The 22,037-nt window shown below is 43.7% G+C and overlaps 2 protein-coding genes across 6 annotated transcripts; one reads left to right on the top strand and one right to left on the bottom strand.

Annotated features, from left to right (window-relative positions):
- Window positions 1-50: 50 nt before the first annotated feature.
- On the bottom strand, window positions 51-1,925 carry LOC106746803 (60S ribosomal protein L27). 2 transcript variants are annotated; one of them, XM_014623837.1, is made up of 4 exons: window positions 1,838-1,925; window positions 1,029-1,261; window positions 227-363; window positions 51-140 (listed from the first exon to the last, which is right to left on the bottom strand). In XM_014623837.1, exons 2-4 carry the CDS (start codon window positions 1,245-1,247, stop codon window positions 92-94), a joined length of 405 nt encoding a protein of 134 aa, XP_014479323.1. In that variant the 5' UTR covers window positions 1,248-1,261; window positions 1,838-1,925; the 3' UTR covers window positions 51-91. The 2 variants fall into 2 exon arrangements, with proteins under 2 accessions (XP_014479323.1, XP_014479322.1); XM_014623836.1 differs by having other exon boundaries at window positions 1,747-1,880.
- A 381-nt stretch (window positions 1,926-2,306) lies between these two features.
- Window positions 2,307-22,037, top strand: LOC106746847 (receptor-type tyrosine-protein phosphatase N2). Of its 4 annotated transcripts, none has more exons than XM_014623929.1 (19): window positions 2,307-2,424; window positions 4,207-4,382; window positions 5,984-6,079; window positions 11,350-11,403; window positions 11,593-11,653; window positions 11,987-12,118; window positions 12,232-12,322; window positions 13,905-14,736; window positions 15,275-15,430; window positions 15,605-15,648; window positions 15,744-15,908; window positions 16,124-16,250; window positions 16,364-16,446; window positions 16,560-16,943; window positions 17,459-17,680; window positions 17,921-17,926; window positions 19,475-19,839; window positions 20,847-20,900; window positions 21,019-22,037. In XM_014623929.1, the coding sequence occupies exons 3-19, from the start codon at window positions 5,992-5,994 to the stop codon at window positions 21,293-21,295; spliced, it is 3,141 nt and encodes a 1,046-aa protein (XP_014479415.1). In that variant the 5' UTR covers window positions 2,307-2,424; window positions 4,207-4,382; window positions 5,984-5,991; the 3' UTR covers window positions 21,296-22,037. The 4 variants fall into 4 exon arrangements, with proteins under 4 accessions (XP_014479415.1, XP_014479417.1, XP_014479416.1 ...); XM_014623931.1 differs by having other exon boundaries at window positions 2,308-2,424; window positions 16,364-16,431; XM_014623930.1 differs by lacking the exon at window positions 17,921-17,926 and having other exon boundaries at window positions 2,308-2,424.

The following is a 22,037-nucleotide window of genomic DNA, read 5'->3' as shown; positions in this document are numbered from 1 at the left end:
CGACTCCATACAATTTTGGTATAGGATAGTAAGATAGAAAAAAAACTGTATTCTCTTTTCACATTTGTGTCAGACTTTTATTTATAAACAATTAGAATCTTAATTTCTGGAAGAACCACTTGTTCTTGCCGTTTTTGTACCTGGAAGCAGTCGCAGAATCAATTGTTAGGTAAGAAACGATGCACAGAGAGTTCGTGTGGTAATGGAAAATGATTGAATTACATACCTCTCCTCAAATTTGACACGGGTCTGGAAACGAACCTTCTTGCGCTTCATTGGGTCCTTGAGATCCTTTGGCGCTACTTTGTCCAATTGTAGGTCTACGGTATATCTCGTTGGCATTAGGTGGTTGTAATTTAAGATCTGAAATATTTAATGTGAATAGTAAGTTATAAGAATTAATAGTTGTTCGCATTATTAAAGCCACTTCTAACAAGCTTAACTGTCGACATATGTTATTAAGGTCTCATCTTCGAGTAATCTTCAACAGGTTTTAGCCATTGCTCATTGTTAAAAAGTTACCAACAAAAGAAAATGAAAATGCTCATTCTCAATACTGTTCATTCAATCAATTTATGAGAAAATATCTCTGTAGATTCTTGCTTAAGTACAAAACTTATGCAGGGTCCAAAAACATTATATTAAACAAAGAAACAAAAGAATAGGTTGTAATAACGTGTATTTTAGTAAGTTGTGTCCTGTTAAATATCAAGTATCATATTTTTCAAACTTCTTTTATTATTTCTTAACAACTTTTTAACAAACGAATGAATGACAGCTAGAACCTTCTGAACATTGCTCGGAGACAAAACCTTAATAGCTTTTGCCGAAGTCGAGCTCATTGGAAGCTCATTTGGTAATCTGAACATTTCCCCACAAATGATCTCATTAAAAATGAACACGAACAGAAGACATAATGAACGGAAATATCACAGAAGAACGCATTTCAAGATGTCAAGTTAAAAGTTGAAATTTCTGAATATAAGAACTTGTGTGAGAGAAATGTGGAAATTGACTGGGAAACTTACTTTAACAAAAGGCTTGATCTTGGAACGTTTATGCAACTTGCCCTTTCCCATCCTCTTGTGGACCTTGCGCGGGTATCGGTCGATGCCAGCAACCATGGCGTGTCCGTACTGCTTATCCGTAGTACCATCGTCGTAATTGCGCATAACGATGGCTTTTCTTCCCGCGTACCGGCCACTGAGGACCAGTACGACTTTCCCCGTCTTCATAATCTTCACCATCTTGAAGATGTATGCTAGAAAGAAAAAAAGAAAAAATAAGCAATCCTAAAGAAAGAGTGCAAAAACATATCGATATATCCTCGCCGCAATTTCTCGCATACGCAATCAAAGTTAGCGAATAATTCTTCCTCGAAATTCCTCTGGAAACGCGACTATTATATTTAAATGTACTTTTCATTCAGCGATGTAAACACTTCATAGCACTAGCCGTCACATAACCTTTCTATCACATGTGAAACAGCAGGAGGCTTGCGATTCAAAATACCACCGGTGCGACGTTACAACGAACGACAAAGCCGCGAGAGATAACGACGATTTAACTAACAACTAATTGATTATTGACAAACGCGATGCGTGATTTTTCCTTCTCAATTCCCCGAGCGAGAAATGCGCGATACGCGAGTGTGTAAGGTTAATTTCGACTTTGCCAATGGACATTTTTATAAAAAGATCCGAAAAGTCGAGTAATCAGTACACAAACAGAAATTACGATGCGTACTAATTACGAGTGTGACGCGAATTCGGGAATGAATCTCTCTGATATCCCGATGTTCGCAGATAATTTTATCGCGACCACGAGTAGGACGAACCTCACGGCTCTTCACGCCGGAAAAAAGGATGTTTCTCTGCTCTCGAGCGTCGTTACGAACCCGTACGGACAGATGTCGCGCCGAACTTCACTTCCGGGAGTACGCCAGAACGGTGCGTTCAGGAAACGCAACGGACGTTCAGCCGCTATCATCTTTGATCGAAGTGTTCCCTTAGATCCACGATAAATCTAAAGGAATGTTCCAATGACAGTGAGCGCTCACTTAAGCCCGTGTCAGACTACGGATTGGAGATTGAAATTGAATTGTAATTTCACCAATCAGCGCAAAGTTCACTATAATTTCATTAGACTTGAGTTCAGTTAACACTTAACTTTGCACTTGATTGGCCAAATTCAATTCAATCTCAATTCCTATGGTCTGATACGGGCTTTAGAGCTGTTGCGTTTCCTGAACGCAGCCCGCGACTGCACGTTAAAGTTTGGTTAACCTCCGCCAACCTCTTCGATCATTTGATGATGCAAACCGTTTAGGAAGGGGTGGAAAATGTCAACGAGCAATTAGATCACGCTGACTTTTAGGACATCCATAAATTGTAGGCAACGTATTCTAATGAGGGCGAAAGCAAGGTAATCGATAGTATCAAATAGGTTAATTATAACCAAATTTTCTATAATCAGACGAGATATTTGCATGATGTATTCTGCATTGTTAATCAGTACAAATTATACATTCTGATTTATTAACAGAATAACACGTCAATTTATATGTGACTTTTGCACTTCCCGTTAAATAATTTATTCCTTTTTTTCTCTTGAGAAAAGGTCGGAATCGTTTAAATGCGAGCGATTTTTAGTTCAAACGTAAAAAAAATATTAGAAAGTGCAATTGTGCGGTAAATTCAACGAAGTCGAGCTCGTCATTGAAATACATCGCGAATGACGTCATTGCATCTCCACGGTGTCAATCGGATATATCGCATAAATTCAAATGTCAATCGCGTCAGTTTCAAACGAGCCAGTATATCATTTCGACATTTATCCATGAATAAACGCCGAAAGACGCTTTAATGCGGACTTAAATCGGAAATGAGAGGTAAAGTACAAAATTTCACGAAACAACATGCATCAGAAGCAAAATAATGTAGCGTGTCTTGTCTAAATTGAATTTTTTTATTCACACAGATCGCCAGACAATATCGAAAAGCGGGGCATAAGGTGTCTTTCAGACGTCTTAAAAACGATTGAAAGACGTCTCATATTACGATAACTTAAAGATATCTAAAAAACACCTTATGTCTCGATTTTGGACATTTGCGTTGCCTGGATCCCGATATTAGGGGAAAACTGAACGATCGATCTTCCTCGGTAGCGATATTTTTACCATGTTAGAAATACGATGAGAATCAGATTAATTCGACGGTTATAATTACTACGAGCGCCAAATTTTTTCAGACTATTAATAAATATCGCCAAATACCGGTGCAAAGTAACGACTACCGAGTGATGAAAGATATCTTCCCTCGGGCGGGCAAACAGTATTTGCAATTTATAGCTATTCTTTATTATTTACTATAGCTTCCGTTTAATGACTGCTTTTTCCTCTCCGGGCTTCCATTAGAAACGGCATAAATCTTCCGCCTCTCGTAGCCTCTCCTGGAGAGCGTGGGTCGCCGCTTCTTTCTCTCTCTCTCTCTCTCTCTCTCTCTCTCGTCCTACCCGCAACAAGTGTTCCTAATCGATACCGCGCGTCCTGCGAAACCCTTCCACGACGCAACGCGAGGAGAAGTTCCAGAAATTTTTCATCCTCACGCTTCGCCGATCGGCGATTATCCACCTTCGCCTTTGCGCGACACTCCGGTCTCGCCATTATTTATATACCTTTATTTTTCCGCCGAAACGCCTTAGTTTCGACAAGACGCGAAAAATAGAACAAACAGTAGTTCAATGAAACTATACTATGCGACCTCGCCGTCGACCGTGTTCGCCGCGTCACCGGTGCGAACGTTCCCGTCCTTTTCCCTCTCTTTACCTCTAACAATGAATTTCCATCATTATAGGCATCGCCGCATTGTTCACACCATCCCTTTCGATCCGTCAATTCGGTTGACGTTATCATTTATCCTCCCTTAGATGTTCCTCTTTATTGTCGACGATGATGGCAGCCTATCTCTCTCTCTCTCTCTCTCTCTCTTTTTCACCTTCCCTACTTTTAACTCCCGCCTCCCTCCGTCGTTCCTTCCCTCTCTCTCTCTCTTTCCCACTGTCATCATTTTCCGTCTTTGTCTTTGCCGCTACCCGGCTCTGCCGCTGTCGACGGCGCGGTGCAATCGATTTCAAATCCGACGCACGCCCTGCGCCTCGCTTGCGCGTCGCCTGTTGTACCTTCTCCTTATTCCTCGGCGTTTCCAGTCAGTACTATCGCTGCGGCGGAACCGGCTGTCCATGGGGTACGGGAGTCCGTCTGAGCCAGCACCGCCGAGTGGTCGACCGTCAGTTCGACAGCAAGAAACTGTGGTGGTGGTGGTTTCTCGTGTCGGCGTGTACGATGTGCAGAGTGTGAAGAGACTCCGCTGCGTCACGCCCAGGTAAGCCGCACTATTTTGTGTACACCCTTGTCTCACCCTGCGTACACCCTTTATTTATTTTCCAAAGGTAAATTCTCGTGCGGATGTTGCTCGTGTCTGAAACGATCCTTATTAATTATTCCTTCGGAAGCGAACAACTTTAGGTTGCGCTTACGAAGCAGGAGATTTGCTCGCTCGTGTTTTTCAGAGATATCAAGATTTTTACATTTAAATTCTTATTATTGTTACGAGATATATATATATATATATATTTTTTTTTTTTAGATGTATAAACAGAGCAGTACTTTCTAGCAAAGGGAGTTAAAGGACGCGCAATTTTTCCGTCTTCTCTCTGCAGCCGCAGTGTCGAACGTAACCGCAATCGCATCACCGTGTATTTATATTGCGCATTTTAGCCGAACGTGGTATTAGGTGCCATTCACCGTGTCGCCGCGTGTTTACGTTGAGAGCGGCACCCCTCGCGTTAAGTAAACCGAACTCGCGCTCGCATTTAGCAACAAGTGCAAAAATATAACACGAATCATGAGGATCCTTATCGTCGATAGACTGCCGATAAAACCGCGCTTCCCCACTCCCGTAATATCCGCGCGAGAATATGTATATTCCTGGGAGCTGGAGGGTTGAAATCGGATGGCGCAGCGGTGCGCAGGCTTCCTCAGGGGAATGTTAATTTGTCCTTGATGGAAGGTGAACGTGACTACAACCTGATGCTTCGTTATATATATATATATATATATAAGTGATGATCGCGGAAAAAGGACACTTCGCGGCGGAGAAGCGAGACAAGAGTTCGGGGCGGAAATTAGAAGTTAAGAGGAGCCGAGAGAGCATCAACGATATGATTTATTGTTGGGAATTTCTGCTCGTTACCGCGTTACGAGGAGGAAGATGAGGAGGGTTTATCCTGTAGAGCGGAAAAGACGACGCTGCAGCCGCGCAGGTTAACTTCCGGTGGTCTCAGGCTGAAATGGAACGAAATTATAGTGCCGTCTTCCATCGAGCCAGCCAGTCCGCCGAGAAACGTAAATTATTCCACGTTGCACTGCTTTTGTTAGATTCACATTCGATCCGCGGCCACTGCACTCCACAGGGCGATGCACTCTCCGAACAGTGGTAGTACTTACACTAGCTCTAGAAACCTCTAGAAACCTCTGCTGCCTGGAAGTTGCCTGGTGATAGTTCGACGTACGAAAGTAGGAAACGTAATCTGTTCGGACGAACTCAGCCAACCTCGACGTGACGCTCTCGACGTGGAGTCGCGGGGGTATATTTGTCCGTTCGAGGGACTTAAAAATATCCTCTCCCGCATCCCCGTCGATCTTTCAACTGTCGGAGGACTTCTCAATAGAAGTGCTACGCAATATAATTACTTGCACACCGTATTATATTATCTGTGACAGCGAAGTATTAGATAATAGAGGCAAGAAAGAAGTCGCGCACGCTCTCGGTTATTATGTGCGTCGCATTAACTCGCGAGGAGGATCGTTAAGCGTCGGTCACTCTTCGTCGTGGAGTAAAAGGCGGCGACGACGATAAAATTATCGTTAAATACGGGAAAGAGCGACGTAAAGTGACGTAAAGTGGACAATTCACAATTGCAGGAACATCTATGGGCCGTAAACGGTGGTGGGCTGGAGGCTTGGAGCTGCTGGTGCTCTGTATCCTGCATCACGGCGTTCTGGCTGATGGCGACGTCGGTAAGTACAATGTCGTATTTTTATTTTACTGAATTACTGAATGTTGCCTCCGAGTGAGCGAGTACGGAGATAACGTTCGACGCCGTCGAGAACGTATATTTACGCAGTATGTAAAGGGAAGTACTCGCGCGCTCTTACGATCTCACGCTCACCGAGTCAGCGCGAGAAGTATTTCATTCCGAGAGGAATGCGGGAAAAAAGTGATTATACGTTAATATATAATTATACAAGATCAGATATGTGAATTTTGCCCATATATGTCTATGCGAAAGAAAAAAATGATTTTACGTCATTTTAATTTTAAATGTCGATATCGCGTGCTGTCAGAGGCACAAGTAGCCCGAACCATTACTTCGATTCGTATTTACGTATGATTTGTAAACAACAGTATCATTTCGCTGTGGACGTATATGATTATATATATTTCATATATGATCTTTTTCTTCTCCGCTTCTCGCAGAGATATTCTCTCCTGTTTCGATATATTTCGAGAGAGATAAAATAGACACTTCTGCGAAGTCTCGGCGAAGTCACGGCGAAGTCACGGCGATTATTTTCCGTGTAGATAAACCCGGAAGAGCTGCGAGGAGATATAGGAGAGGACTCGGGCGCACTGTTGATTAAGTCGAAGTCGAGAGTCTCTCTGTCCCTTCTCGTGGAAAATTTAAGCTGCGGTTTCTGCCTGTCTTCCCTGAATTTTAATGTCACAAATCTCTCGCTAATTAAGTCCACGGGGAGCTCCGTCGAACCTCCGTTGAAGATAACAGCTTCACTTATCCCTGGAATCCACAAGCGGATAAACTTTAAGTCTCTTTTAGGGCCGATATATCAGCGATAAAGGCTCTTAAAGGGGCCGGGAAGTATATGTACCGTTGTGTAACATCTCAACTGGTGAAGCCTTACCCGCTCGATATGCGAAATCTATCTATCTCGTAACCGACTCCTCGTGATCGAACGGAAACTTCGTGCGCCAGAAATAAATGCGAAGATATGAGACGAAACAGCGAGGAATACGTTACCAGATAGCAGATCGCAAACACGCTCAGAGGATGATGTAAACTTCCCAGATAACCAGACCCGCGGAAGCAGATATTGCGCAGATCTGCCGTTAAATTTTGCTGGCATCTTGCTAGCAAAAATATAACAGGATCTGCTAACAGAGTATCATGACAGATCGACGGCAGAAATCCGAGCGGGATCTGGTTATTTCGTCACCATTTAAATGTACTTTAATGAAACGGATACTGGAAATCCTGCCCGCCAATCGATTAAGCGACGTCCACAATGGGGGATTTAAGACGTAAGCCTTAAGAAATTTATCAATCACAGTCGATTGTTCTCCTCATATTCGACTACGATTGGTTCACTTTTTTAAAGCTCACGCCTCAAATTCTTATTGTAGACCTCGCTTTATACAGCTATGTTAGCACCTAATAACCGAGAAATTATCAACATGATTTTATTACAATAACATTTTGTAATGTTTTCAAATATGCCGTTTCTAATGTTGTATACGACACATACATTGTTAACACACACGATATCTGACTCCAAAAATAACATCTCTCTACACTATGACTTTAATATTTAGGAATATTATATATTACCAAGTAACAGTTTAAAGGCACTTATAAAATATTGTCGAAATGTTTGCAAAATCCACTTGAAATCAATGTTTCAAAAGATCGATTTAACTTTTCTTTCTTACCGGACAGGCTGTGTCGACAAAGCACGAGAGTTTAACGCAGATAGTTACGGATCCGCCGTGCTATTCTGAACGAATCCGCCGCCGAGCACACCGCTAGCATTTTGCTTACCGGGCTTAGGTCTGTAATTCGAATCAATGAGACAAGTTTGTTGAAGCATATGTTTCTAACGGTACAGTAATTCGCTCAACATATGGCGTGTATCGCGTCAAGTTGTTCCGCGCGGTATATCTTGATTTCTTCCTGAAAGTTTCCCCGGTGGCTCGGGTGGTCCGTTTCTCGATATCTTCACACGCGAGAAGATAAGTCTCACCTGCACGTCCGATCGACGTTTCATATCTCGGTGATACGTGGAGGTACACGAGAGGTTGCTTGCGGAGGTGTTAACATTGATCCGCGCCGGTAATGGTTGACGCCCCGTTAAGTTGCCGTGATACTTTTCTGTGAGTGCCGTATGGTCATTCGCGAAGGTGTATCGATTGATTAACATATACCGAGAGAAAGAAGAGCGTGAGAGAGGAAGCGAAACGCAAGCGAGCGTGATTGAATGCGTGGCCCCTAATCGAATCGCGGAAGGAGGCACGTTTGTCCTTACGAGGGCGACAAATAATCGGCAAATTCACTTAAAAGTTGCACAATGCTGCGTAAGGGGGGAGGGGGGGGGGATTTCATTAACTGTGACGCGCGGTCAATATTGAAAGAGCGCGGAACTATAACGAAGTTTTAGGGTCGTAACCCGATTGGACATTAAACGAGTCCGTTTGATGCCGAGATTTATTCGTCTCGTATGATAGTCATGTACGGTCGCTATTTCAGCTTGAGAATCGAACACGGCCGTGTTTGTGCTCTCGAATGTGAATTTTTATTGTGAAATTTTTATGACTGTAGACAGAAGCAGAGAATTGGTGTCGATAGATTAAATTACCACAACGTTATAACGTCCGGTCTTTAAAAGTTCGAACATTCTCAACCCGAGGTATCTCTGCCGGGGTTGACGTCACCGGGGAAGAGAGAAGAAAGAAAGGGAGAAAAAGAGAGAGGGCTTTGTCTACCGATGCTTTGTTCCCGGCGAACTTTTTCACGGCAAACCGGGATTAGGGTCGTCGATCCTCATTGATTTTTCCGTTATCGCTCTCTCTCTCTCTCCCTCTCTCTCTTTCTCCGAATATATGCTCGTCGCGCACATATAAGCTATCGCAAGCCACACGCCGATGTAAAGCTCGCCATAAAGCCGAGAGGGATTACCGGCGGATCGGACATCGCGTAATCGACATTTGGACGACAATCGTCGCATGTGTGTCAATTACAGATTGTAAAGGATGAATTGCGAGGACAAATATCCTCCTTCCGTCTCGATTACGGGGCATCGATATCGTACGCGATAGCCGTCTGCGATCTCGTTGATCGACAATCGAACAGAAGACGCCATCAGAAGGAAGGGTCGATTCCAGCTCGAGAAGCTCGTGAACTGACGTGACGTAGCGAAATGACAGAGAGCGACGGCGAGGAAAGTGTTGATACGCGCGCTCGGACGCGCGAAAAAGCTTCCGGCATCCATTCATAGCCCCGTGGAACGTCAATGATCTTCGAATTCGGCGCCGATGAAAGCCCGCCCTCCAAAGAATGGAGAGAGAGAAAGAGAGAGAATACCTCCCATATCTCTCTCTCTCTCTCTCTCTGTGTGAACACCGGCTGCCGTGGGGAGGAGTTCGATTTTCGCCCACACGACCACACCACCCCGACAGTTATCGAGCCGTTCATCCCACGCAGCCACCGCCTTCGCAAGCCTCTCCATCGCGCGCGCGTAACGCCGTCTCGCTCTGTCTCTCTCTCTTCCTCTCCCCCCTCTTTCCCTCTCGTCCCCTCCCTCTCTTTCTCTTCCAGTGGAACATCGCGACTCTCTCCGCTTATCTATCTCGCGTAACACCTCTTATCTCGGCCACCCCGCGCAACACCCGCCAACCCGTCGTAGGTCCGCGACTAGTACCACGCGTACGTCGGCGCCCGCTTGTATCCGTGCGGACGTGTGTGTACATTTCGAGCTCTCTGCGTTCGCCGAGGACACAATGCACGTATACGCGTCCGCGAGTCACCCGCTCCCGAGCGGTCCGCCCACGCATGCAACCCCCCAGGCGGAGACACCTTCCTTCCTACCGATGTGTATTCATTGAAAAATATCAGCCGAAGCGGCGCCGTGCGTTTTTGTAACGTGATTGTCTCAACGCGAGCCGCGTTGTCCCTTTGTTTCTACATACAGGAAGCGGGAATATTTTACACGGCGAATCGTTAGCTGGCACCGTAAGGCCAGCGGAAGGAAAAACAAATAGCAATTGATATTCTTCTGTTCGAACAGCGAGAAGATTCGTTAAGAGTATTATCGATTGCTGTTCGCTCGGATGCGTGTAGACGGCAAAATAATTTTGTCGCACTAATTAAATATCGCCGCTGTCGCGACGACAGGTTTTGCCATTACAACGGTAAAATGATTTTCCCCGTGCAACGAATTTCTTTCTCCCGTCTCCCGTAACTATTCGCCGTGCCGGCGAAAATTACTTCCCTTCCCGTGCATCGATCGATCGAGGGATTAGGTGTCAACGCTCACGCCAACCGATATTAGTTCGTACTGCTGATGGAAAGAACCGCGATTCGTAGTTTAAGCTGAAGAAGGAGCCAGCCGGAATCTAGCGTGACCACATGCACTTGCGCGAGCTGCGCGCTCTCGTTGATCGCGCCGGGCGATTTCCGCAAATCTCGCACCCGCACGACCACGTGTGTGACCCGTTAATCGCTTCATCGTATGCAGCCCTCCGGTTCGCCGATCCTTTATGTATCCCGTCCGCATATCCGGATATCATCGATCGCGTTTCCCTCGGCTCCGTGAAGATTTCATTCGGCACAGGTCGCGCGCGGAGCGTCTCAAAATATCCAAAATAATTTACGAAATGATTTATTTCCCGAGGAAGGAAGAAATATAAGCGGCGAAATGTCGAAACGGTTATTCTGGACGAGAAAGAGAGAGAGAGAGAGAGAGAGATCGGCGTTAATTTTCACGTTGAATGAGGAAATTTCTCTTTAGAAGGACGACCGATGAATTCGCGTGCCGCGTATGTTACACGATAAAATTGTGTCATTAAAGCGCGCGGCTCTCCCTTTGAATTTTTCATAATGGCGTTAAATGCACGTGGCTATTTCAGGAAACCAGATGAAATCTGCCCCTGGATATTCTCGGAGAGTATGGAGCTATATTTATTAACCGTTTGCGATATTTCGCGACACAGTCCGCGCGCGGTCGATTGTTCCGTGCGAACGCCCGTGCGAAAGGTTAAATCAGGGTTGCACCACCTGTGTCGAAATATCTGCGTAATTCAGCGAGGGTTCGATGTAAGCACGCTCTCGGATCTGCATTTGACGCACATGTTGTCCGCAGCCCGTACACACGGGGGGTGGCGAGGAGAGGGAGGGGGGAGGAGAATGGGAATTTAATTATTGTAGTTTGAAACTATTTGACCTTTGTCATATATGGACGATTTCTCTCGATACAGCGCATTTATTCTATCTTTGCAGGATGCCTGTTCAGCAGGAACGTGTGCGATCCCCAGACGGAAACGTGCTTCAACGGTAATTACTTCGCGCAATAATAATAATAAATTATAAAATATATAATAATAAAAAGAGAGAGAGAGAGAGAGAGAGGGGGAGAGATAGGAAAGAAAACAACGAGAAAATTGCGATACAAACCGGCATCGACAACAATTTCCCGACGCGTCGGCGAGCATTCCCTAATGTCAATGTCGCTTCTCTTTTCAGATCTGGCATTTGGACGATGCGTGTCTCTGTTCGCGAGTTTAGAAAATGAAAATTTATACCAGTAAGTGGCACGCGCGCATGCGACAAAAATTGCGCTAAAGAGTCGAGATGCGATTCCACGCCGCTCGCTGAATTATTCGCGAAGCGATTCGATCCGATATGCACGAAAGTGCATAATATATACGCACAATATATATATATATATATGCGAACGAGCGAAATTGGATTCCGACCGTTTAATTTGATTGCCGGCTCGTCAAAGCGGGTTAGTCCGCGCTACTTCGCGTTTCCGTCGTCTTTATTTATTCGCGTTAACATTCTGGCGAACGGGCGCGTAAAATTACGACGTAACGAACGCTTAATCGAGCGTACGGTACAGTGTGTTCTGTCGCAGATACAATCTCGGTGCCGGCGAATTGGAGTTACTTGGGCTGCAACTGGAAGGACTGGAGTCAGACGGCTACGAATGGACGCATCCCTTTACACAGTGCATCATACAAACCTCGTTACATAATCTCCGGCAAGGGTAGGTCACCACGGCTGAGGCTAATGAGCCGAGTGGTGGTGGGTGAGCCGATCGCGTCGCGACACGTCGCATTTATTATTTAACGAGACGAAAGCCCGATTTGCTTTTCGCAGGCGAGGCGATTTCCATAATCTTCGTCTCTGCGAATACTTGAAGGAGACGACGCGCTTCGACGAGCAACAAGGCGACCAGCTCATCGGCAAGGTTAGCATCGTAAATCGCAACCACCGCCGAGGGCGCTTTCGCATTACGATATGACTGATATGACGCACGGAGGAAAAGACTTCTTTCGATTTAAACTCCCTCCGTTAAACCCGCAATACTTTTCAATTACCGTGAATGGTTGCAATGTGTCTCACAGATATACCAATTATTTTCCTCCGCTTCTCGAAACAATTTTTCCTTTGCTAGCACTTGGCTAGTAGATCAGGCACTAATAAAAAATAAAAGAGAACAAATTAATGAATGGATTAGGATGGTATTTATTGGATATTTATGTGATGAACGGAGGGTGAATAAAGTTTCTTTAATTGAAACAAACTTGTCTTTTAGAGTCGAACGAATGTTTGATTCAACAAATAGGATAGCTCGGTTTCCCAAATAATATTTTTACGTCGAATAACATTTTTATTCAAACAAAATGATATATTTGATATTAAATTATATTGTTTATATTAACAGACTAAAATCGAATCAGAATTGCTACACACCTGGAAGACCGGGAAACATGGAAATTTAACCCTTTGCACTCGAGGGCTCCGGTGCAGAGCCATTTAAAATTTGTCTTCAAACTCGAGGGCTCCGCTATGGAGACAATGCAAATAACTTTCAGTTCATAACATAAGGACAAAGACAAATCGTAAAAACTATTGTGTATAGGATATTCCGCTCTTGCTATTTGCATTGTCTCCATAGCGGAGCCCTCGAGTTTGAAAACAAATTTTAAATGGCTCCGCTCCGGAGCCTTCGAGTGCAAAGGGTTATAATGTCAGGGAATACCTGGAAAGGTCATGGAAAGATATAAAAAAATCTAGAATTTTGAACTTTCCTCAGAATTCCTTTAAATTCTCTCAACCGTATTTTTTCCGATACTCATTTATTTTTTGTCAGCCTAAATTTGCATTCAGAATTATATTATGTTACTAAACTTTTAAGTTTGTGTTGCTTCTAATAATGTAAGCTGCCTTCCCTGCAGTCTCTGCTTTTAAACGTTATTGTTTATAGATTACACATTGCTGGTAAGAAATTTTCCACTGTCGTCTGAAAAACATGGATAAATCAGGGAAAATAAGGGAATTTTAAAATTCTTTTTTATGGCAATCCTGCAAATAACAAATATGTATACTAGAAATCTAAAGAAATCTAAAGAAATCTAAAGAAACACTTTTTTTCTGTGTGTATATATGTTTACCCGAAAAAAATTCCTCATATAATTATATATAGAATATGTTTTCCATAAAGCACAAATGTTCAACAGACATCCCAGAGACGTCCCAGTGATATAAAAAATCTCTGGAATATCTTTAGGATATCTTTTGACATTTGTGCTGTACAGCTTCATATATAAATATATATAATTATATAAAATTAAATATAATTAAATATAATTAAATATAATTGAATATAATTGAATATGGAAAATTTTCTCCCGAGTACTTCAGTCGCATGTCGCGCACGATTTTCTCCGACGACGACATCGACTGATAGCGATTGCCTCTTGAAAAATGTCTATACATCGCTGCCGCAATAATACGTCCAATAATGTCGCTATCGATTTCCTTTTCAGGCGATTCCCACGGTCGCCATACTGAGAATATCTGCGGACAATGAGAATCCCGAGAGTAATTTGGTCGACGCTCTACGTCGCCCCTCGGATGTCGAGGACAAGTACGAGGTCCTGCCGGTCTTCTACGATGGCGAGCAATCGCCACCGTACAGCCAGGAGTCCGCCGGGCGTGTTTACGGATCCGAATACATGAACTGGCCTGTTGTTGGCGGCAAAAATAATCCTTCGATTAGCGACGAGAAGTACGACGAGTTGTACGGAAAGTTGCGCGACGAGCGCTCGACGTTGAGCAACGATGTCGACGAGCAATTGTATCCACCTAGGGCGCGCCGGTACAGCTTCATCGACTACAGGAGCGGCGACGACATCGACTCGCTCGAGAGTGCTCTGAGAGACGAGAAACTGGCTGAGACTGACGAGGAGAATCCTTACGACGCGCAGCTTTTGTCCGCCGACGAGCTTGAATTCCTGCCGAACGGGAAGTCGCCGGATTACACGTTGCTGAATCCCCCCTCCACGATAGAGGACGAGAGCGATGAGAGAGACGAGAGGGAATATGAAAAGGCGTTCTCCAGGAAGTACAAGCATCCGAGGAAACTGCGGGATTTCGAGTTTCTTGACGCTGCCGCCGGGATGAACTTGGACAATGTGAAGAGGACGGTAATTGGACGCGATGAAAATCTCGACTACGAGGACGGCGGAGCTGACGAGGAGAACTCGGCGGAAATCGAGAGATTACCCGACGACGACGACGACGCTTCCTCGAGAGTAAGCGGGATGTACACTGAGGGTGGAGTGGTGCGACCCTCGAAGCATGAAACCGAATCAGACGGTAGGTTTTTCATCGCCCGGCTAGACCGTGATCCAGCACAGAAGCTTGCGGTTATATTGCAGGAGCATTGCAACATCGCAAGTTGCAATATAATATTATCAAGTTATCGTAGAAACATGGAATTTAATATTTGCAATATTGCAATCTTGCAATGAAACATTGCCACAATGTTCCTACAATCTTGCTGTCCCAGTAAGCAAGAAATCGTTAACACAACGTTATTATAATGACATTTAATAACAAGTAACGTTTTCAAATATGTAGTTCTTAATGTTGTATACAACGTTACTATTGACAATGCTTGACCGAAACATTAAAAATAACTGCATTATAATTTTAATATTTAAAAATATATTATTATCAAGTAACGGTTTAGAAACATTTATCAAATATTGTGTCAAAATGTTGACAAAATCCACATAAAATCAAATGTTTGTGAAATCGGTGTTTTGAAAGATTGATTTAACGTTTCTTGCTTACTGAGGTGCTATATGGGAATTAGCACGGCCTTTGCTAAACGGATACAAATCCGACGCAGGGATTTCGTACGACGAGACGATTGACGACGACTTGAACGAGCTTCTGTGGAGACGAGAGCTGGCGGGCTTCAAGCGCAGAGAACGCCTCGACGTTAAGAAACCCGGGCCCCCATTTTCCACAAATAATTACGCGTTCAAAACTCAATCTCCGCCCAGTAAGTTGCTCATCGAGTATAATGTATGTACGTCTGCCGTTCAATATCCGTTTCGCAATCGATTTTCCATTTAGCTCTAATTGGCCGTCATTAGTAGTCTTTTCTGAAAGATAAAGACGATAATTCGTGATTCACAAATTCTTCGTTGATTCGCGATATCTGTGCTCTTTGCAGCTCCTGATGACGAGGACGATTACTCCGAAGCGGATAATCAGGACGTAAGTGTTAACAAGCCCGATACTTCGGTCGTTAAATTCTGCAGACTATACGTAACATACTGACTGTAGATTATCACATCGGTGTTGCATTGTAGAATAACGAGGTATACGCGCCGTTGACGAAGAAGGAGCTACGCGATAATATGTACAAAGCGAGCGACGCGCCGAGGACGTACAAGAATGTCGATTTGGATTACGTCTACATCGAGTTCGAGCAGGAGTTTCACAAGTGGCTCGAGGGAGAACACGTGGTTGCTAAAGTAAGGATATTAGAACTGGGCAGAACTATAGTTAGAAGTTTTGGAGAATTCGCGCTTGGAGATTAATTATGGAATATTACATTGTTATTAATAATATTATTCTTCAAGTACTGATAGGATGGTAAAATTAACTGTAGGATATGTGTTAGACATTACTTACAGACGGTACATCAAACGTTGATATAAGCTTATTTCATAACCATGAATTTCTGCAGGTCGGACAACTTTTAGAATTACCTCCCGGAACCCTGAGGGACATACGAGTGGGCCGAGCGGAAGTGACGTTCAAAGTCATCCAGAATGAAAAGAACTACAACGCTACCGATGTTGCAAAGAGTATCGGTATGACAATCCATGTATTCCAGTTGTTCCTACGATTCCATGGGTCCCGCAAATATGAAGCGAAAAGGCAGATCTATTTAATTCACAAAAGAGTAAGCTCCGTTTGATTTCAGGTAAAATAAGTGACAAATTGAAGGATGCGTTAGGAGTCGAAGTCGTTCGAGCGGGTATAGGCGACAAGGTTGTATTGCAAAAGATACGTTTATCTTTCTGGATGAATTAGAATGCGTGAAATCAACATTTCACGCGGGACACACCGAAATATATCGCTTCAATATTACCGAGACCAACGAGTATATCTTCTTGCAGGCTAAGTTACCAGCCACCCTGGAGGTAACCAGAAAGAACGAGATGAGTTCCAGCCTGTTCGGGGCACTGGTGGCTGCAGGAGTCGCGGCTGCGATCGCGGCGGCGGCGGTTACGCTAATAATCGCGCGACGCCACGCCAAGTGTCGAGCGAAGCTCGCCGGGCTGGCCACCCCGGACCCGGAGGCATCGAAGGATTATCAGGACCTGTGCCGGGCGAGGATGCAGGCGAAGCAACCGGGCGAGAAAGCGGAGTCGTCGCGCATTACCAGCCTGTCGCGCGAAAACGAGTCCAGCAATATGCCCTCGAATCGGTCCAGCACGTCCTCCTGGGGCGAGGAACCCACTCTCTCAAACATGGACATATCGACCGGCCACATGGTTCTCGTAAGTAGACGCGAGTTCTCTCTAATCGCTATCAAGGCCCTTGCTCCTTCGCTACAGCGTATCAAAACAGATCTAGATTTACTGCTTTGATTTACACTTCCTGTTTACTATTTGTTAATTCAATATTACGGGACCGATTGTTTATACATAATAATTTGCTCGACACATATTCGTCGTTATTATTCATATTCAATTCGATATGCTTGCGTCGTCATTTGCTCGTTAAACGTCATTCATTTCCATACGTTTAGGCGAAGCAGCTGTACAGTTGATGTCGCGCCTTTTGGTCGATTTCAACACAGTGTCTTCGATACTTTTAGATTCTGTAATGTCAGCGACCAATGAAGGGAATATCCTTATTGTTATTTATTGATCGTTGTACTTTACCGCAATAATTTCGCTTCTCACAACAATCTCGCTTCCGCCGTTATTAATCAAAATAGCTCGGGCGGGGGAGAAGCCTTAAAATAGCACAATTTTACGCACACACGCGTAGCATAAAATCGTGTTCGCAGAGTTACATGGAGGATCACCTGAAGAACAAGGACCGCCTGGATCAGGAATGGGCAGCTCTGTGCGCGTACGAGGCCGATCCCGCGTCGACGGAGATCGCGGAGAGAGAGGCGAACGTCAAGCAGAATCGTCCTGGCGCGGCGCTTCCCTACGATCACTCCCGAATAGTCCTGAACGAGCTCGTGAACGCCAACAATTCCGACTACATAAACGCTTCCACGATCGTAAGTACTCCAACGTGACCCTCTTCTTCTCATTTGATTGGTCATCACGCTCCGTCGCGTTGCAATAATGAGCGAGAACGAGATTCCGATACACGAAAGTTTCTGAGTAGTTTCAATATGCGCGAAGGAGGTTGTGACTTGTGTCAAAATAAAATGAATATTTTCGTTTTCACGATAACGTTGCTGAACGTTGCGTACGACATTCGTTTTCCGGCTGCTGCCGCACTGCGATATTTGTAGAAGTCGGTAAGTCACACATATACACACGACGGGCATGCCAAGTTGGTTGATCGTTTGGAAAAAAAGACAAAAAAATCGCAATACCAATACTACGCAATTTGTTCTAATCGTGTGAAAGGCCTAACGCTTTTGCGTGGTAGACACAAACTTAGTGCATCACCATTTCCGTAACGCAGCGAACCAAGTCCAGCATGTTTATCAATGAGCAAGAGCCTTTGTATCTTTTAACTGCACACTTGGCAAAATGTGTGGCCGTATTATGTTCACCCCGATATATCCGCCTCGTAAAAGAGAGAAACTAAAGCAAAAGAGAGAAGTGAGGAGCAACGATGGCAGGAATTTCGATCGCGTCGACACAGCTTTTCCACCCTTGCATCTCTCGATTCGCTCGCCGATCCAGCAGCATAAGCGCGCAGAGAATATACAGGGTGTCTCAGGAACCTGTATAAAATTCGATGAGAATTGATTCGTCTTAAATTAAAAGGTATAGACGTCGAGTGAATCGAAAAAAATTGGAGATTCTTTGGTTAAAATTAAACAAATATAATAACAAACCGGTCGGTACAATAATATAGCGGGTACATAACACGTATGAGTTTCTAAATCACGTTTTATACAGCTACGTTTATATAACATGTATGAGTTTCTAAATCACATTTTATACAGCGCGAAAATAATTTTTACGTTGTTGTTATACCAAAATTTTATCTTCCTCCCAAAATACAATATGATCCGAGTAACATTGCATCAATGCTTTATGTTTACACTCAACGATGTAATTGTTACGTACATATTTCCATATTATTGCACGTATATATGCTATATTGCAGTTACATTGTTGACTACGAAATTATAACATCGATATAAAGTTATGCTGATGTTATACTGGTTACATTTTAAGTTATATAGCCGCGTCGAGTAGGAGGGTTGCCACAGTTCTGAAAAACCGGGAAGAGTCACGGAAATTTAAAATGTCGAGGAAAACCTGGAAAAGTCAGGGAAAGATATAAAAAAAAAACCTCGAATTTCGAACTTTGCTTACAATTTTCTTAAACGCTGTCAACTGTGTTCCTTTTTCCGATACTCATTTATCTTTTGCTGGCTTGAATTTGCCTTTTCGGGATTATACTATGCCACTAAACTTTTAAGTTTGTATTGCTTCTAATAATATAAGCTACCTTCCTTGCAATCCCCGCTTCTAAACGTTAAAGTTTAAGATTACATATGTTGCTCATGGAGAATTCTATCGTCTGGAAAGCGTGGAAGATGGTCAGGGGACTTCAAAATTCATTTCCTGTGGCAACCCCGAATAAGGACAGTATAAGAGCCGATCGTAGATGTAATCTTGCTTGTATTTTGTAGTATAAAGTATAAATTACGCGTCAACATATTTTGCAGTATGAAGTGTAAAGTACACGCGGATAATAGAAATGATCTCGTGGCTTCTGAGGCACTTGTATGAAGATGAAATCCACATGATTCACCGCGAAAATGCCCGACACAGATCGTACCGGCCAAGACCAAGTGGTGTATAATATTCGCTTATTCTTGCAGACGGATCACGACCCACGGAATCCAGCTTACATAGCCGCACAGGGACCGCTACCGCAGACCACAGCTGACTTCTGGCAATTAGTTTGGGAACAAGGCAGCGTAGTGATCGTGATGCTAACGCGGCTGACCGAGGAGGGTCGCGCCATGTGCCATCGTTATTGGCCCGAGGAAGGATCTGAGCTTTATCATATATACGAGGTGCACCTCGTGTCAGAGCATTTCTGGTGCGACGACTACCTCGTACGCTCCTTCTATCTGAAGAACCTGTGCACCTGCGAGACCCGCACCGTCACGCAGTTCCACTTCCTGTCCTGGCCGGAGAACAGCGTCCCGTATTCTACGAAAGCTCTGCTCGAATTTCGCAGGTTAGTGCCGACGAATATTCCGGGCATATTCTTGGGATGCTCGACGTAATATTCTAATAATGTTCTAGTAATGTTATTTAATATCAAGTAATATTTAATATTAAGTATATTTCTGGAATATTAACAGATGGTTATATGTCCACCGCAAATAATATGTGAAAAATAATATTATTAGAATATTACGTCTAATATTCTAAGAATATGCTCAGAATATTACTTAATATTCAATAATATTACGTGCTTATAGGGTCTCTTATTAAATTAAATAAAAAGTTTTCTTATTAAATTAAATAAAAAGTGTAATTAATTGCATTTACTAGATTGTACAGTCGATAAAGAGCCAATGAAACGAGATAAAAACTATATAAAGGCATCTCAAATTACATTTATATATTGTATTTTTCATATTTCAACTATCAGCTCAGCTTTTGTACAATCCATAAAAAAAGTCAGTCCGGCAGTCATCGTGTTAAAGGCAGCCATTAGGTGGAACACAAGTGTTCCTTTGGTTCTATCATATCGTAACTGTTCATTAGGGGAGATATTATGGTCCTTGTAAGTATTATGGCTCCTCCTAATAGCTCCACTATTAGAGGGTGAATTCTAGTGGTTATTTATAGAGTCACTTATTTAATGGCTTGCCGTTACGTAGTGGCGATAATAAATTTTTGTCGGATGCCACATTATCATTTTTGTTTTTCTTCCATCCATCATGCAGTCGTCTATGCCGCTACATTTTTACAGATAATAACGCCTTAAATAATAAATATTTCACAACTTTGGAATCGATTGTACAACATTTTAACGAATGTAAATTCAGTTCTCGATGTAAAATATTGCTTGTCGGCAAAGTTATTGTATAAAATGTAAATGGAGGGCTATAATACCACTTTATCTTTTAATATTTTCACCTTCGGCTTCCCAACCGCGCATATTTTGTCAAGGATATAATAAGAACAATATTGACACTCTTGAAATCTGTTTAATAATCTTTGCTCGCTCTCCAGGAAAGTTAACAAATCGTACCGTGGAAGGTCGTGTCCGATAGTCGTGCATTGCAGGTGAGCGCCCGGGGTTCAGTCTCCGGTGGTTTATATATTACACTTTGGTGTAAAAAACAAAACTGATGTTATAATTTCAATGTTCACGTTACGATCTCGTTACATTGTGATTTCGCAGCGACGGGGTCGGACGAACTGGTACTTACTGCTTGATCGACATGGTCCTAAATCGTATGACAAAAGGAGCGAAGGAGATCGACATCGCGGCCACCCTCGAGCATATCAGAGATCAGAGGCCCGACATGGTTGCTACGAAACAGCAGTTCGAGTTCGTCCTGATGGCGGTGGCGGAGGAGGTGCACGCGATTCTGAAGGCTTTGCCCTTAGCTCCGAGCGAGAAGTCCGCCCCGGCCGCGGGGAACAATTCCTCGCCGCTCGCGAAATCGGAGCAATGAAACTGTGACGCGACGCGAATTCGACCCTAAACAGTATAAAGAAGGCTAGAATTCCTTTTTCTCTCCTTAAAGACTAAGTTGAAGATTGCCCTCTTTTTACTTCCAACTGATTCGATTCGTTTCAAGAATTCGTTGCATTCTCCCGCTTTACGAGGAGTTGGAGTACCTTTGAAAGAGGATTTAGTTTCCGAGCGCAAGTATGAAGCTTCGTACGCATAATTTTAATAATGTAGCACACGACTTTTTATTGTCGCAGTCTTTGGAAGATCCGCTAGACTCCTCTCGGATTCGGATGCCGAGTCAGTTATTTTGTACTCTTCAGGGTTCAAGTCGCGATATCGAGTCGCGAACGGGAGAGGGAGAGCCGAGATACGTAGCTGTTCCATTGATTTCGATGTGTCACGGAAGAAAATCAGATATTTTTAGCTGTTTACTACGATGTACTATTCACTAGGAAGCAAAGCCAATCGGTTTTCTGTTGGGATTTTCTACACGCTTCGTACTTCCCGATGCACGCACACATACACATGATACGCGACACACACACACACACACAACACACACATCGCCCTTCATTAATTAGAGCGCACCGAAGAGCTTATTCTTTCGTATTCCAGCTGTATCTCTTCACGCGAGTGAGAACGATGATCGATCAACTTACACTCCTAACACAAAAAAATATATAACTGTATAATCTCCACAGAGTACGGTTTAAGTGTGATGTGCAGAGAGAGAGAGAGAG

This window comes from Dinoponera quadriceps, unplaced genomic scaffold (genome assembly GCF_001313825.1).
Source record: "Dinoponera quadriceps isolate SergipeBrazil2010 unplaced genomic scaffold, ASM131382v1 scaffold1565, whole genome shotgun sequence".
Lineage (NCBI taxonomy): Eukaryota > Metazoa > Arthropoda > Insecta > Hymenoptera > Formicidae > Dinoponera > Dinoponera quadriceps.
Note: the sequence above shows the minus strand (reverse complement) of the source record. Positions and strands in the feature narration are given on the sequence as shown.